Genomic DNA, 13,852 nt, shown 5'->3' with positions numbered 1-13,852 from the left:
CTTGGTATCAGAGCCCAAGGTTGAGTTGCTACCTGAATTCGATTGCCTTCGTTGTTGGATTTGGAAAGCTTTGGTAAGTGACCATGACACCAAACAATGCTAAGAGGATTAGCGTGTTGGAAGCACAGGTTGAAGAGACAACGAACAATATGGCCAACAAGATGGCCGAGATGTGAGAACTTGTTGATGAAGTGATGGGATCACAAAAACATCAAGGAGGTTTGATAGGCGACATGTTAGAGGACTTTCGTCATACAATTGAAACTTTGCAGTCGCGGATGGCTGATTTGGATGCAAATGTGAATTTGATGGTTCTTGCTATGGGGAACTCCAACACTCCAGGAGTTAGCAAGACCAAGGTACTAGAACCAGGACGTATGGGGGTGCCCGTGATGTCAAGGAGTTAGAGAACTTCTTGTTTGATGTGGAGCAGTACTTTTGCGCTGTGAGGATGGCCTTAGAACAGGCAAAGGTGGATACTACGACCATGTACTTAGTTGGTGACGCCAAACTATGGTGGCATACCAAGTACCAAGAGATTGAAAATGGAAGTTGTGTAATCGATAGTTGGGCAGACTTGAAGAGAGAGCTTAAGGCCCAATTCTTTACTGAAAATGTTGAGTATAATGCAAGGAGAAAGCTGAGAGATCTCAAACATACGAGGTTGATCAGAGAATATGTGAAACAATTTTCTGCTTTAATGTTGGATATTCGGGATATGTCGGAGAAGGACAAGTTGTTCTATTTTCTAGAGGGGATGAAACCATGAGCAAGAACTGAACTTCATAGGCAAAGTATTCAAAACTTGTCAACTGCACAAGCTGCTGCAGAACGCTAGACTGACTACGCTGGTGATGATACCGCTTCGTCCAAACGGTTTGGCAGAGAGGGAAACAGTGGAAAGTCTTTCAAGAAAGGAAAACCCAAGAGTGGGGGAGCGGACTCTAAATCATCAACCTCGAAGGAAGCTTCGTCGTCTCAAGGGTTCAACACACCCAATGGAAAGGGGAAGAGTAAAATTTCGTGTTACTTGTGTGGTGGATCTCACAGAGTGAGTGAGTGTCAACACAAGGGATTACTCAATGCCTTACAAGCTTTTACTTCGGGAAAAGGGGTAGAAAGCGAGGAGGAAGACGATCATGCCCCGAGGGTGGGTTCAGTGCGGTTGGTGAGCGCATTGGAAAAGCAGGAAAAAACACCAAAAGTTACACGAGCAAAAGGGTTAATGTTTGTGGACTTTAGGATAAATGGGAAGAGTACCCGCGTTATGGTGGATACGGTGGCTACTCATAACTTTGTTTCGCAGTTGGAAGCATGGAGACTCAACTTATCCTTAGAGAAGGATACAGGACGCATGAAAGAAGTTAACTCTATAACCTAGCCTACTGTGGGAGTAGCCAAGCAAGTGGCTATAAAGCTTGGACAGTGGGAAGGTCATGCGAATTTCACAGCAGTGCCATTGGATGACTTTCCAGTCATTCTAAGAATGGAGTTCCTGAAGGGGACGAGGGCAGTGTTGATGCCTTCGGCTAGTTCCCTGTGTCTGGTGCAAGTTGTTGTGATGAAAGGAGATGATGGGAAGTCCCTTTCTGCCATACAACTCAATGAGGGATTAGGTCAGGGTGAGTAGACACGTCTAGCCACGGTGGTGGTAGACAAAGAAGTAGGCCAAGAGCTGGTGCCTACGACCATTCAAGCGGTGTTGGATGAGGATAAGGAGGTGTTGTTGGATTAGCTACCTCAATTTTCTCAACCATGTCACTAAAGATACCCATCTTGCACTATTGAAAAGTTCCTGATGCATTACATAACCCAAAGTGCATTCTCCTATGAGAAAATGTGCCGAAAGGATGAGTGAAAGTTCTTGGTTATTTTGGGGTTCCAAAGCAATTGGTCCTCTAGAGGATGAAGGTCCTCTTTGAGAATTTATGGATGGAGATGCTTGGATGGACCCACAAAATTTTCAAGGGCAAGGAGTCAAATTCCATCAAAGTCAAGGTTTTCAGGGGTATGTTAAAAATCATCTTCAAGAATATGCCCCTCTAGGGCAACAAAATGGTCCACCATACCAATCCCTTCATAAGAAAAGTCTAGAGGAGCAAATGCAACATTTCATAGCCCAAACAAGTCAATCAATTTCTCAAATCACTCAATCTATTGGGGACATGAAAGCTCAAATTACAAAGTTGAACGCTGCTGTTGGGGTACTTCAGCAAGAAAAAAGGTAAGTTATCATCTCAACCCCAAGCTAATCAAGTGTGTCAACATAGTATTGCGAGTGCTAGTGGCTCCGAGGTTACTATGGAGCATGCTAAATCTATTACTCTTAGAAGTGGCAAAGAAGTTGAAAGAAAAATGACACAAAAAGAGATTTCTAAAGGAACTAATGTAGACTCTTCAAGCAATGTTTCCAAAGAGCCCATTGATGAATCTAAGAGTAATGAGGTGATGTAAGAGCCCCACAAGATTGAGGGTGAGAAAATTATTGCAAAAGATCCAATAGTCATCCCTTACCCACAGAGACTCAAGGCTCCTTAAAAGGGAAAGTGTAATGCTGAAATGCTTGAATTATTCCAACAAGTGAAGGTAAACATACCTTTGCTTGATGCCATAGAGCAAGTGCCTGCATATGCTAAATTTTTAAAGGATATGTGCACTGTGAAGCATAAGCATAACGTGCGTAGCAAAGTCATTTTTGTTGAACAAGTTAGCTCAATTTTGAATGCAACTACACCTCCCAAATACAAAGACCCTGGGAGCTTGATCATTTCCATAATAATAGGGAGTTCAAATTCGAGCGTGCCTTGTTTGATTTGGGAGCGAGTGTGAATCTTATCCCCTACTCTATGCATGAACAACTTGGGTTGGGAGAGTTGAAGCCAACAAAGATGACTCTTGAACTGGCAGATAGAAGTATTAGAATTCCTAAGGGAGTCGCGGAGGATGTTTTAGTTCAAGTGGACCAATTCTTTTACCTTGACCTTGTTGATTTTGTGGTACTGAATACTCAACAAGTGGTGACAAAAAATTCCCACATCCCCATTGTCATTGGTAGAACATTTCTTGCTACGAGCAATGCTAACATCCAATGCAGGAACAGTTTGATGAAAATCTCATCTGGAAACATGATTGCTGAACATAACATTTTTAATGTCATGAAGCAGGTTGGGGATGATGGCAATGTGTTTGAAGCTAATAGCATGGATGTTCTTTTGCACGAACACTTGGATGCTTTCTCTTGTGAAGACCCTTTTGAAGCATGCTTCGTGAACGTTGTAGAGGATGACTGTGTTGAGAACCCTGAAGTGGAGCATTTCCGCTCTCTTCTCGATGCAGTTGAGGTCTTTAAAGTTCATGGTTGGACTCCGAAATTTAAGGAGTTAATTCCTCTTGAGACTAAAATTTTACCATCTCATGTTCAACCACCCAAGCCTGAGCTGAAACCATTGCCATTACATTTAACATATTCTTTTTTGGGCGATGGAGAGACTTACCCTGTGGTGATCTCCTCTACTTTAGAGGAAGCCCAAGAGGCCAAATTGTTAGACTTGTTGAGATCTCATAGGAGTGCTAAAGGGTGGACCATAGCTGATATTAAGGGTATTGGCCCCTTGGTCTGCACACATAGGATTTACCTTGAGGAGGATGCTAAACCTTCTCACCAACCACAGTGTAGATTGAACCCCATAATTAAGGAGGTAGTTAGGAAGGAAGTCCTGAAACTTTTGGATGCGGGTATCATTTACCCCATCGCTGATAACAAGTGGGTTAATCCCACTCAAGTGGTACCTAAGAAGTCAGGAGTGACTGTGATTGTCGATGAGAATGATGAGTCAATTCCAATTCTTCGTATTCAAATGGGTTGGCGTGTGTGCATTGATTATAGAAAATTGAACTCTTACACTAGGAAAGATCATTTCCCGCTTTCGCATCTGGACCAAGTCTTAGAGAGAGTGGCTGGTCACTCTTTCTACCGCTTTTTGGATGGGTATTTTGGTTACAATCAGATTGAGATTGCCTTAGAGGATCGAGAGAAAACTACTTTTACTTATTTTTTTTGGCACATTTGCTTATAGGAGAATGCCCTTTGGGTTGTGTAATGCACGAGGAACTTTTCAACGGTGCATGATGGGTATCTTTAGTGACATGGTTGAGAAAATTGTGGAAGTCTTCATGGATGACTTCTCTATTTTTGGTGACTCTTTTGAGGGATGCTTGGAAAATTTAGGTTGTGTCCTCACTAGATGTGAGGAGAAAAGTCCTGTCTTAAATTGGGAGAAATGTCACTTTATGGTGACACAAGGTATTGTGTTGGGCCACATTGTTTCTGCTAAGGGTATAGAAGTAGATAAGTCCAAGGTGGAAATTATTTCAAATTTGCCTACACCAACTTGTATCAAGGATGTGCGGTCCTTCCTTGGACACGCGGGATTTTACACAAGGTTTATAAAAGATTTCAGTGCCATTGCACGTCCTTTGTACAACCTTCTTGTTAAGGATGTTCCATTCGAGTGGACAAATGCATGTGAAGTGGCTTTTTAAAAACTGAAAAAAAATGTTAATTTCTCTGCCTATAATGCAACCACTGGATTGGAACATGCCTTCTGAATTTATGTGCAATGCGAGTGATTATGCCATTGGTGTACTATGTTAATAGGACTCTCAATGATGCACAAATGAGTTACACCACCACGGAGAAAGAGTTACTAGCAATAGTTTTTGCACTCGACAAGTTTTGGTCATATCTCATTGGTTCATCTATTGTTGTTTTTACAGATCATGCCGTGCTCAAGTATCTTCTCTCTAAGCGGGATGCTAAGCCAAGGCTTATCCGGTGGATCTTGCTCCTTCAGGATTTTGATTTGATTATTAAAGACAAGAAAGGAGTTGAAAATATTGTGGCTGATCACTTGTCTCGACTGGTATTTGAAAATCCTCTACAGCACATCCCTATCAAAGATAGTTTCCTGGATGAACATCTGTTCCTTGTGACGAACCTACCTTGGTACGCCGACATTGTCTACTATCTTGTGTCTGGGCAACTTCCATCACATTGGAATGCCCAAGAGAGGAATAAATTTCTGGCTGAGGTCAAACGGTTTTTTTATGATGACCCATACTTATTTAAATATTTCCCAGACCAGATTTTGAGAGGATGCGTGCCTAATGAAGAGACTCAAGGTGTCATCTCATTCTATCATAGTGGAGTTGTGGTGGGCATTTCTCTTCAAGAAAAACCACCGCAAAAATTTTGCATTGTGGTTTTTCCTTGCCCACTCTTTTTAAAGTCGTTCATGAATGCTGCAAACGGTGTGACAGATGCCAAAGGTTAGGAGGGATCACGCATAGAAATATGATAACCTTAAACCCTATATTGATTATTGAAATTTTTGATTGTTGGGGCATAAGTTTTATAGGTCCTTTCCTCTCCTCCTTTGGCTATCTTTACATTCTTTTAGCGGTGAGCTTTGTATCCAAATGGGTAGAGCCTATTCCAATGAGAACTAACAATCACAAGGTGGTGATCAAGTTTTTTTAAAAAAATGTTTTATCTCGTTTTGGGATGCCTAGGGCAATCATTAGTGATGACGGCTTACATTTATGGTAAGACTTGCCATTTTCCTTGGAAATGGAACATAGAGCCTTCTGGGCCCTTAAAACTTTGAATCGCAAGAGGTCTTGCCCTTTCCACGCACCATGACTTTGAGCTGTTTATGTTCTTGCTGGATATGCTCCTGACTTTTCTCTAGCCCGTCTATCCTAGGCCCAAGATCGTTGGCTTAATTGTCCACTAGTTTCCTCAGCTCCTTGACCTCCCGTTTCAGAACTTTATTTTCATTCCTTAAGTCATTCATTTTTTGTTGGTCTTCTAGGGATATCTGCTATAGGAAGACAATCTCATTTTGGAGGTGGTTCATAGTAGTGTTCCGGCTCCGCAGACGTTGGGTCAGGTGAGATATCGAAGTGACCACCTGAGCACTAAGAGAAATTGCATGGGAAGTTGCACTTGTATCGGACATTGTGGCCATTGCCATTTCATTCCTCATGACATCACCTTGGAGCTGAGGTGAAAAATAAGATGAACCAGGGATATATCTTAGTACCTCATTACGGTTATGGGACCGCAAGAGATTAGGACCGGTTGGCACATCTAGTGCCGTATTCAAATCTGGAATTTGGTTGGAAGATGAATATCCTGCCATGGGGATGATTGAGAGTTTTTAAGAGAAGTTTGGAAATTTTGGAGTGCAAGATCAAAATAATGTCTCGAGCGCCTAACCCTTGTGCATTCGCTTCCATTTATAGGCACCATTATGTCTCATATTCCATATCTTTTGAGAGGTTTTCTGAATCTCTTCAAAAATAATCTGTTTCCATATCCCGTTGTTTGCGTCTGTTGAAGGTTGAAAATTGAAGCCAGCACTTATTCCAAATTACTGATTCAATGATCATTGCCGTTGACCTGTGATGTTGATGTTTTGTAAAAATACTAAGTGACTAACAATTGATTACATCCAAATCTTCTACCGATGGTACTAATCCTTGGCGCCGCACTTATCTGCCCTATAGATTATATCCAAATATCATTGTCTGTTGTCAAGATAAGATTGCAGGCGTGCGTAGCCCAAGCAATGTCATGTTTTCAAAAATTTCTGCTGCCGTCGTAATTTCTAATCCCCAAACAAAAAAAAAAAAGAAAGGGAGAGAGGAATTTTTTTTGTTTGAGGAGTGAATTTAAACTTTGTTTGATTTCTAGTATGCTCTTATGTGATTCATAGACTTAGTTTAATACTCTGTTTTGAGACATGCTTAATCATCAAATTGGCATCTCACTCATGCACATGTACAAGCCATTTGAAACATATTTGAGTTTAATAATGCTTGTAAATGAAATCCTTACAAATCGAGTGGAGACTTAACCTTCTTGCTATATTTGAGCCTTAATTCTTCTAACTTTCAATATCATTTGTACCCCTTTTGAGCCGTTAGTGTTTTCCCCATTCTTGGCCAGCTTAGGGAAATCTTTTGTGGGTAAATATAGTTCAAGGGTTGGCAATGTTTGTAGGATATCATTGGCAGTGGCTTGTAAACATTGGAAGAGCATAGGACTAAGTAAGAATTCTTCATTCTTTCAAAAACAAAAAAAAAAAAACTCTAGCCATGTCCTCTATTATAAGCACACTTGTGTCTTATTTAATGCCCCATTTGCAGCCCTCCTGAGCAATAACTTCTTGAATATTGTGGTTTACAACCTTGTTCTGGTGTGTTTTCTTCAATCCCATTTCATGTTTGGGTGTTTAACTTTGTGTTTGGATAGGTTAGAATTTGTGATGGTCATTGGTAGTGTCCTAGGCCACATTGAAAAGCCATCACAATTTTGATTCCCTTTCCTTCTTACCCAAATTACATTACATTCAATGAAAGTCCTTTTTTATTTTATGAATTGCAATGTGTTTCAACTTTTGAATAATTTTAATGAATTATGTGCCACTAACATGCTACATATCGATATTATAATCCATTACTCAATTATCGAGATTTGTTTCCATTTGTGCCATTTTTTCTGTTCATGTGAATTGTACTTGAAATTGCTAGTCAAATACTCTTGTTCACATGACTTCTGGGTGGATGTTTACCCTATTTTCAATGAGAGATTTTATTTCTGAGAGACCATGGTGAGGACTTGGAGTCAAAGTTAAAAAATGGAATGATCTAAATTCATCTGCATTCGGATAACTTGGATTGTTTTGAATGGCTAAATTCACTTATGCATCAAGAGCTAGATTGATGCATTTGAGTTATTCTCTAAAACTTCATATTAAGTAAATTTATTAATTGAGCATTCTAATTGTTAGACTAGTTTGAAATTCATAAGTTGGATAAGGGAGTTATTGTTTTATGTTTTACTTTTGTTTTAAGGAAGTAGTATTTTTTTTTCCTGTTCTTTCATTTTCATTTTTATTTTTATTTTTATTTATTTTTGTTGTAGTCCTTGCTGTTTTCTTTTGACAGCATGGATGATGTTTGTCAGTATCATCTCTGCAAGCCCTCACGAGACTATAACTTGTCCACTAGGGGGAACCTAGGGGTTTAAAGGCTTGTTGCATGCGCTAAATGCAATTGTGTTTTCCTACGAAAGTGGCTTTATTTTCCAATTTTGTACTTTATTTGAAGTTTTCTTAAGATTATTTTGATTGCTGGGGACTAGCAATTTGCAAGTTGGGCGGTGTGATTAGTACATAATATTGCATATTTATGTACGTTTATACACCATCTTATTGCACATAAAAAAGTTAACTCATCTACGTAACATGTATTTAGAATTTATTGTGTGATTTTTGTGTTTTGTAGGTAAACTGCAATAAATAATTGATTAGCCCTTGTGTGGAGTATGGAATGTCGGCAAAGACTTTAGATTCAAAGGACTAATTTTTGAAGTGATGAAGGATGTTTTAAAGAATTGAATAACATCCAAGAATGCTTCAATTCGGACCAATTGAAGTAATGTAACAGCTTTGCAAATTTGGGTAAATCAGTCATAACTTTTGCCTCGGTTATCCAATTTATGCAAACTTGGTCTCATTTTAAAGAAGACTTCAAGCTCTACAAATTTGCATTTCACGAGGAAGTCCGAATTACAATGTTTAGACGTCCAAATTTGAGCTCGAAGAAAGGTGATGGAAGAAATAAATTTCAGCAACACGAGGAGTGCAATTAGCATTTGGGATGGTGAAGGAGTGCAATTAGCATTTTTGTTGGTGGAGGAGTGTAATTAGTGTTTATGGTAGGTTTATAATGTAAATAGCAATTATGGTAGTCTTAGGAGTGAAGGTAGTGATTTTTGAACCTATAAATTAGAGGCTTGTGTTAGCCTTGGGGGATAGATATAAACAAAAAAAGTGGAAGAGTTCTCTCATTTTCTTGTATTCTCTCTCTCATTTATTTCCTTGTAAACATTCAAGAGTGTTCAATTTAAGTATTTCTTCTTTTCATTCTAATGGCCAACTAAGTTTCAAGCTAGGCTAAGGGTGGAGTCCGACATCCCATTAATGGTAATTCTCATCTCCTTCTTAAAGTACTTTATGTTTAAGTTGATTAGCGTTCAATGATCTTTTTCTAGAAACTTTTTGGTTTTGTAAACTTCTTGATTGATTATAGACAAGTTAAATCTTGGCATAACCAATGCTTTTTGTTCTTATATTCTAATAGTTTGCTAAAACATTTTCATTGACATTAATCAACAATATTTTTGTTAAACCTATGTATTTCAAGTGATATATCTTCCGATCAAGATCAATAGGTATATTGATGTTGGTTGAGTTATAAAAATGAGATTTGATTACCATTGATGAGGTTAGGATGAAATCCAAAGCCTAGCCCTTTAAATAAATTGTTATAATCAAGTGATAGTTTTATTCATTAAAATCAATCCCCACTCATCTCACTCTAAATTATTTTGTTACGTATGAACGCTTTAAACTTCCCAATTGAATCCTTGTGGAAATGACCTTGGGACTCCAAGATTTACTATGCTTGACAATGGAATTTTCCTACGCTTAAGAATCGGACAATGATGAACAAAATAAATTGACAAGCAGTTTTTAGCGTAGCTTGAAACTTAGTTGGCCATTAGAATGAAAAGGAGAAATACTTATATTGAACACTTTTGAATGTTTACAAGGAAATAAATGTGAGAGAGAATACAAGAAAATGTGGGAACTCTTCCACCTTTTTTTTTTTTTAATATCCTCCTCGAAGGCTTATACAAGCCTCTTATTTATAGATTAAAAAATCACTATACTCCTAAACCTACCACAATTGCTATTTACACTCTGAACCTACCACAAACACTAATTGCACTCCTCTACCAGCCAAAATGCTAATTGCACTCCTTCACCAACCAAAATGCTAATTGCACTCTTTCACCAACCAAAATGCTAATTGCACTCCTTGTGTTGCTGAAAATTTTTTCTTAATCCCGTGACCTTTCTTTCAGCTCAAATTTGGATGTCTAAACATTGTAATTGGTACTTCCTCGTGAAATGCAAATTTGTAGAGCTTGAAGTCTTCTTTAAAATGAGACCAAGTTTGCATAAATTGGATAACCGAGTCAAAAGTAATGACCGATTTACTCAAATTGTGCAAAGCTGTTAAATTACTTCAATTGGTCCGAATTAAAGCATTCTTGGATTTTATTCAATTCTTTCAAACATCCATCATCACTTCACAAATTAGTTCTTTGAATTTCTAATGTCTTTGCCGCCATTCCATACTCCACATAAGGGCTAATCAATTATTTATTGCAATTTACCTACAAAATACAAAAATCACACAATAAATTCTAAATGCATGTTACGTAGATGAGTTTACTTATTTATGTGCAATAAGATGGTGTATAAACGTACATAAATATGCAATATTATGTACTAATCAGTAGCCATTTTTGTTGAGCTTCCATGAAGGCACATTGAAATAGTACAGGTCATCACATTAATACTCTTCTTCTTCTAGAGATCTTGAATAGCACAATGAGATGGAAAGAAGGTTACCAAAGACATTTATGAGACTTACTTATGATTATCTTGTAGTAGGTTGAAGATAAATTTAGGCAAATATAACACAAAAGAAAGAGGAATAAAAGGAAGTGAAAAAATGTCTCCACATGTAGAAATGTGTGTTGATTGGACCATAAGTAGGACTGAACTTAAGAGTGTAAAGTAGTGGGTTTCAAGGGCTGAAATAAATTAGAATTCCCTGTCATATGGGAGGAGGCACTAGAATCAATGACCCAGAGTGAGGGGGAGGAAGGGGGACGAAGCTTGCTGTATGTGAAAGGGCTAGATGTAGCACTAGATGTGGAAGACTGATTTTGGAGTTGTTGAACTTTGTGGATGATCTCTAGTGGAGAGGCCAGCATGATCTAATAATATCCATGAAATTGTCGAAGTTTCCATTGAAATTTCCACTTTCCATTTCTGTTGAAATCGAAATTTCAGTTGATTTCCTTCGTACATAGTTTTTGTTGAAATTTAAACAAATCATCCAAAATTTATTGTAGTCTCAGAATCTTAGCAACACTTGTCAAAATTTCAACTATAGAATAAGATTTCTGTGGAATTCAAATGTGAGATTTAGACGCAAAGTAATTCTCTCTTAATTGAACTTTTTTTTGTCTTTTTCAATTGTAACAAAAGATTACTACCAGAGCTATTGAAAGCAAATACTATAGAATAAGATTTTCATGGAATTCAAAAGTGAGATTTAGATGCAAAGAAATTCTCTCTTAATTGAACTTTTTTTTTTTTTTTTTCAATTGTAACAAAATATTATTACATCTATACTATCTTTTTTTGTATAGTAAAAAATCTTTAATTGATTTATGAATTTGCACTTTACATTAACAATGGCATCGAGTTATTTGTTTCTAAAATTTATACTTTAGTTACTTTTATGTGTCAATTTAGCATTTTGTTGGCGTAGGTTTATGATCGGAGGACAAAGCGATTGGTCGAAGAATTAATTGATGGAAAGATTGTATTATCAATGAGAGCAATTTACCAGTCAAAACTTGGGCTTGGACTTATGGACAAAGGTATGGGTAAATTTTTGATAGGGACTTGTAGTTTGTTGTATTTTTGACAAGAAAAGGTGCATGGTCTTTGTATATATTTTATTTGCACTTAACTATTGTATTTTATTTTATTTTTTATTGAACTCATTAAAAATTCCTTTTATCCAAGCCGAAGGAGAAATTGAAGAGGATGTAATGCATAGAGTTAAACCAGGTTGGGTAAAATTGAGAAGTGCTTCAAGTGTGCTTTGCCCTTAAAATTAAAAGGGAAGCTTTATAGGACGGTTATAAGATCAGTTATGCTCTATGAATCAAAATGTTGGGCGACTAAGAAACAACATATCCAAAAAGTAAAAGTTGCCGAGATGAGAATGTTTAGATGGATGAGTGATATAACATTAAAAGATAAATTAAGAAATGAACATATTTGTGGTAAGTTAGGTGTAACTCCTATAGAAGATAAGATAAGGGAGAGACGACTCAGATGGTTTGGGCACTTGCAACGTAGGCCACATAGTTTGTTAGTGAGGAAGAGTGAGTTAGTTACTGTGAAGGGCAGTAGAAAGGGTAGGGGAAGACCTAAAATAACTTGAAATGAGATAGTGAGTAAGGATTTAATAGCCTTGAATTTGTAGAGAGAAATTGCCCTTGATCGCATAAATTGGCAGAAAAGGATTCATGTAGCCGACCCCATGTAGTGAGACAAAAGGTTTAGTTTTGTTATTGTTATTGTATTAAAATTTCCTTGTGTTTATGTAATCATCTTTTTTATTTTTGAATGGGGACGTATAAATGTTTTGTATTTGAGAAATCCAGTTGAGATTATCATTACATATGGTTACAGTAAAAAAATGTACTTTTCCTCATTATTTATTATTTGCTACATAAGGAAGAAAATTATCTAGCTAAGCGCTGTTTTTATTTCTGGATTGCCTTTTCAATTAGGTCTACTGTTAACAGTTAAGTTATGGGATTATCGCTATTCTGCTTCTGCACTTGATGTAGTCGTAACATTTGTTTCAAAGTCTTTCATGCGAGTAAGTTTGCTCCCATGTGTATACGGTAGCTGGGTATTGACCTTCTCTCCATATTCTCTCCAACCATTGGAAAAATTAACAACAACAAACAGTTATACTTTTTGAACTTTATGCTCTGCCCTTTCCCAAGTGCCTTTCTCGGAATGTGGCATATAGCTTCTTAATGCTTTTCTTTGGACTCTGCATAGATTGAGTGTCTATTCCAAAAATTATTATCTGGACAACTTGGCATAAGGAAATGAGCTTCATTTGATCTCAGGAATCACTTTTCTTTGTGTATATCTGTTTAAAGAATGTCCTATGCTTTTATGCTGTAAAGTAGGTTCCAGCACCCCAGGCGAGAGCTCCAGACTCAAGGTTCTATCAAATGGTATGAATTTTTATACAACTATGATGCCCTCCTGATCTTATCTCATGGGGATTTTGATTCTGCAAAGCCCATCAAATATGCTTCCCATCTCTTCTATTTGCTCTATGGCCTGCAATTTAATCCCATGAAGTCTGAGCTTTTCTTTTCTAATGTAGCTGATTCGGATAAAACCTCCATGTCTGAAATTCTTAAAACTCCCATTGATACCCTCCCTGTAAAGTTGCTGGGCTTTTCCCCTGTTACAAAAAAGGCCAGTAAACTTGATTGCAACATGGTATTGAAAAAATAACAGGGAAGATCTATTTCTGGATACACAAATATCTCTCATACTTGAGCAGAATTCAGTTGATTTAGACACTTGTGCAGCTTCTTCTGAGTATTCAGGGTTTTTGGTGCTCCTCTATTTTCCTCCCTAAATCAATAATTTCATTCATGGAAATGAAATTAAGATCATTCCCTTGGAAAGGTAATGACTGGAATGAATATCTATGGTTATAAAGTTGGCTGGAACAAGGTACATAAACTTCTAACTGAAGGAATGACACTTCTGCCATTCGGAGCTCTCTGCAGAGTTGGGGTGTAGTGTTTTGGATTGATTGTCCTATTTTGGGGTTCCTCTAGTGGGTAGCCTTAGATCTGCTAGATTTTGGGATCCTGTTGTGGGAAGGGTTTCTAAGAGATTGGATGGATGGAAAGGCACTTTTTTTCTCTCGTCTTTCTAGTATCCCTTTATATTTTCTTTCACTTTTCAAGATTCCAATGGGGGTTATTAATAAGATTGAGAAGATATTGAGGGATTTCTTGTGGTCTGGTATAGAGGGTTTTACGTATCATTTGGTAAGTTGGGGAGTGGTGGTTAGGTCTAAATAGGAG

General features: G+C 37.6%; 1 protein-coding gene across 1 annotated transcript in view; it reads left to right on the top strand.

The window, feature by feature from the left end:
• The window catches only part of LOC131156138 (phosphatidylserine decarboxylase proenzyme 2-like), a 118,569-nt gene that overhangs the window by 66,005 nt on the left and 38,712 nt on the right, over positions 1–13,852 (top strand). Inside the window, exon 12 of the mRNA XM_058109586.1 lies at positions 11,482–11,593. Coding sequence (XP_057965569.1) covers positions 11,482–11,593 — 112 coding nt within the window. The remainder of the gene's footprint in view (positions 1–11,481; positions 11,594–13,852) is intronic.

This window comes from Malania oleifera, chromosome 5 (genome assembly GCF_029873635.1).
Source record: "Malania oleifera isolate guangnan ecotype guangnan chromosome 5, ASM2987363v1, whole genome shotgun sequence".
NCBI lineage: Eukaryota > Viridiplantae > Streptophyta > Magnoliopsida > Santalales > Ximeniaceae > Malania > Malania oleifera.
This window is presented reverse-complemented; position numbering and strand designations above follow the sequence as displayed.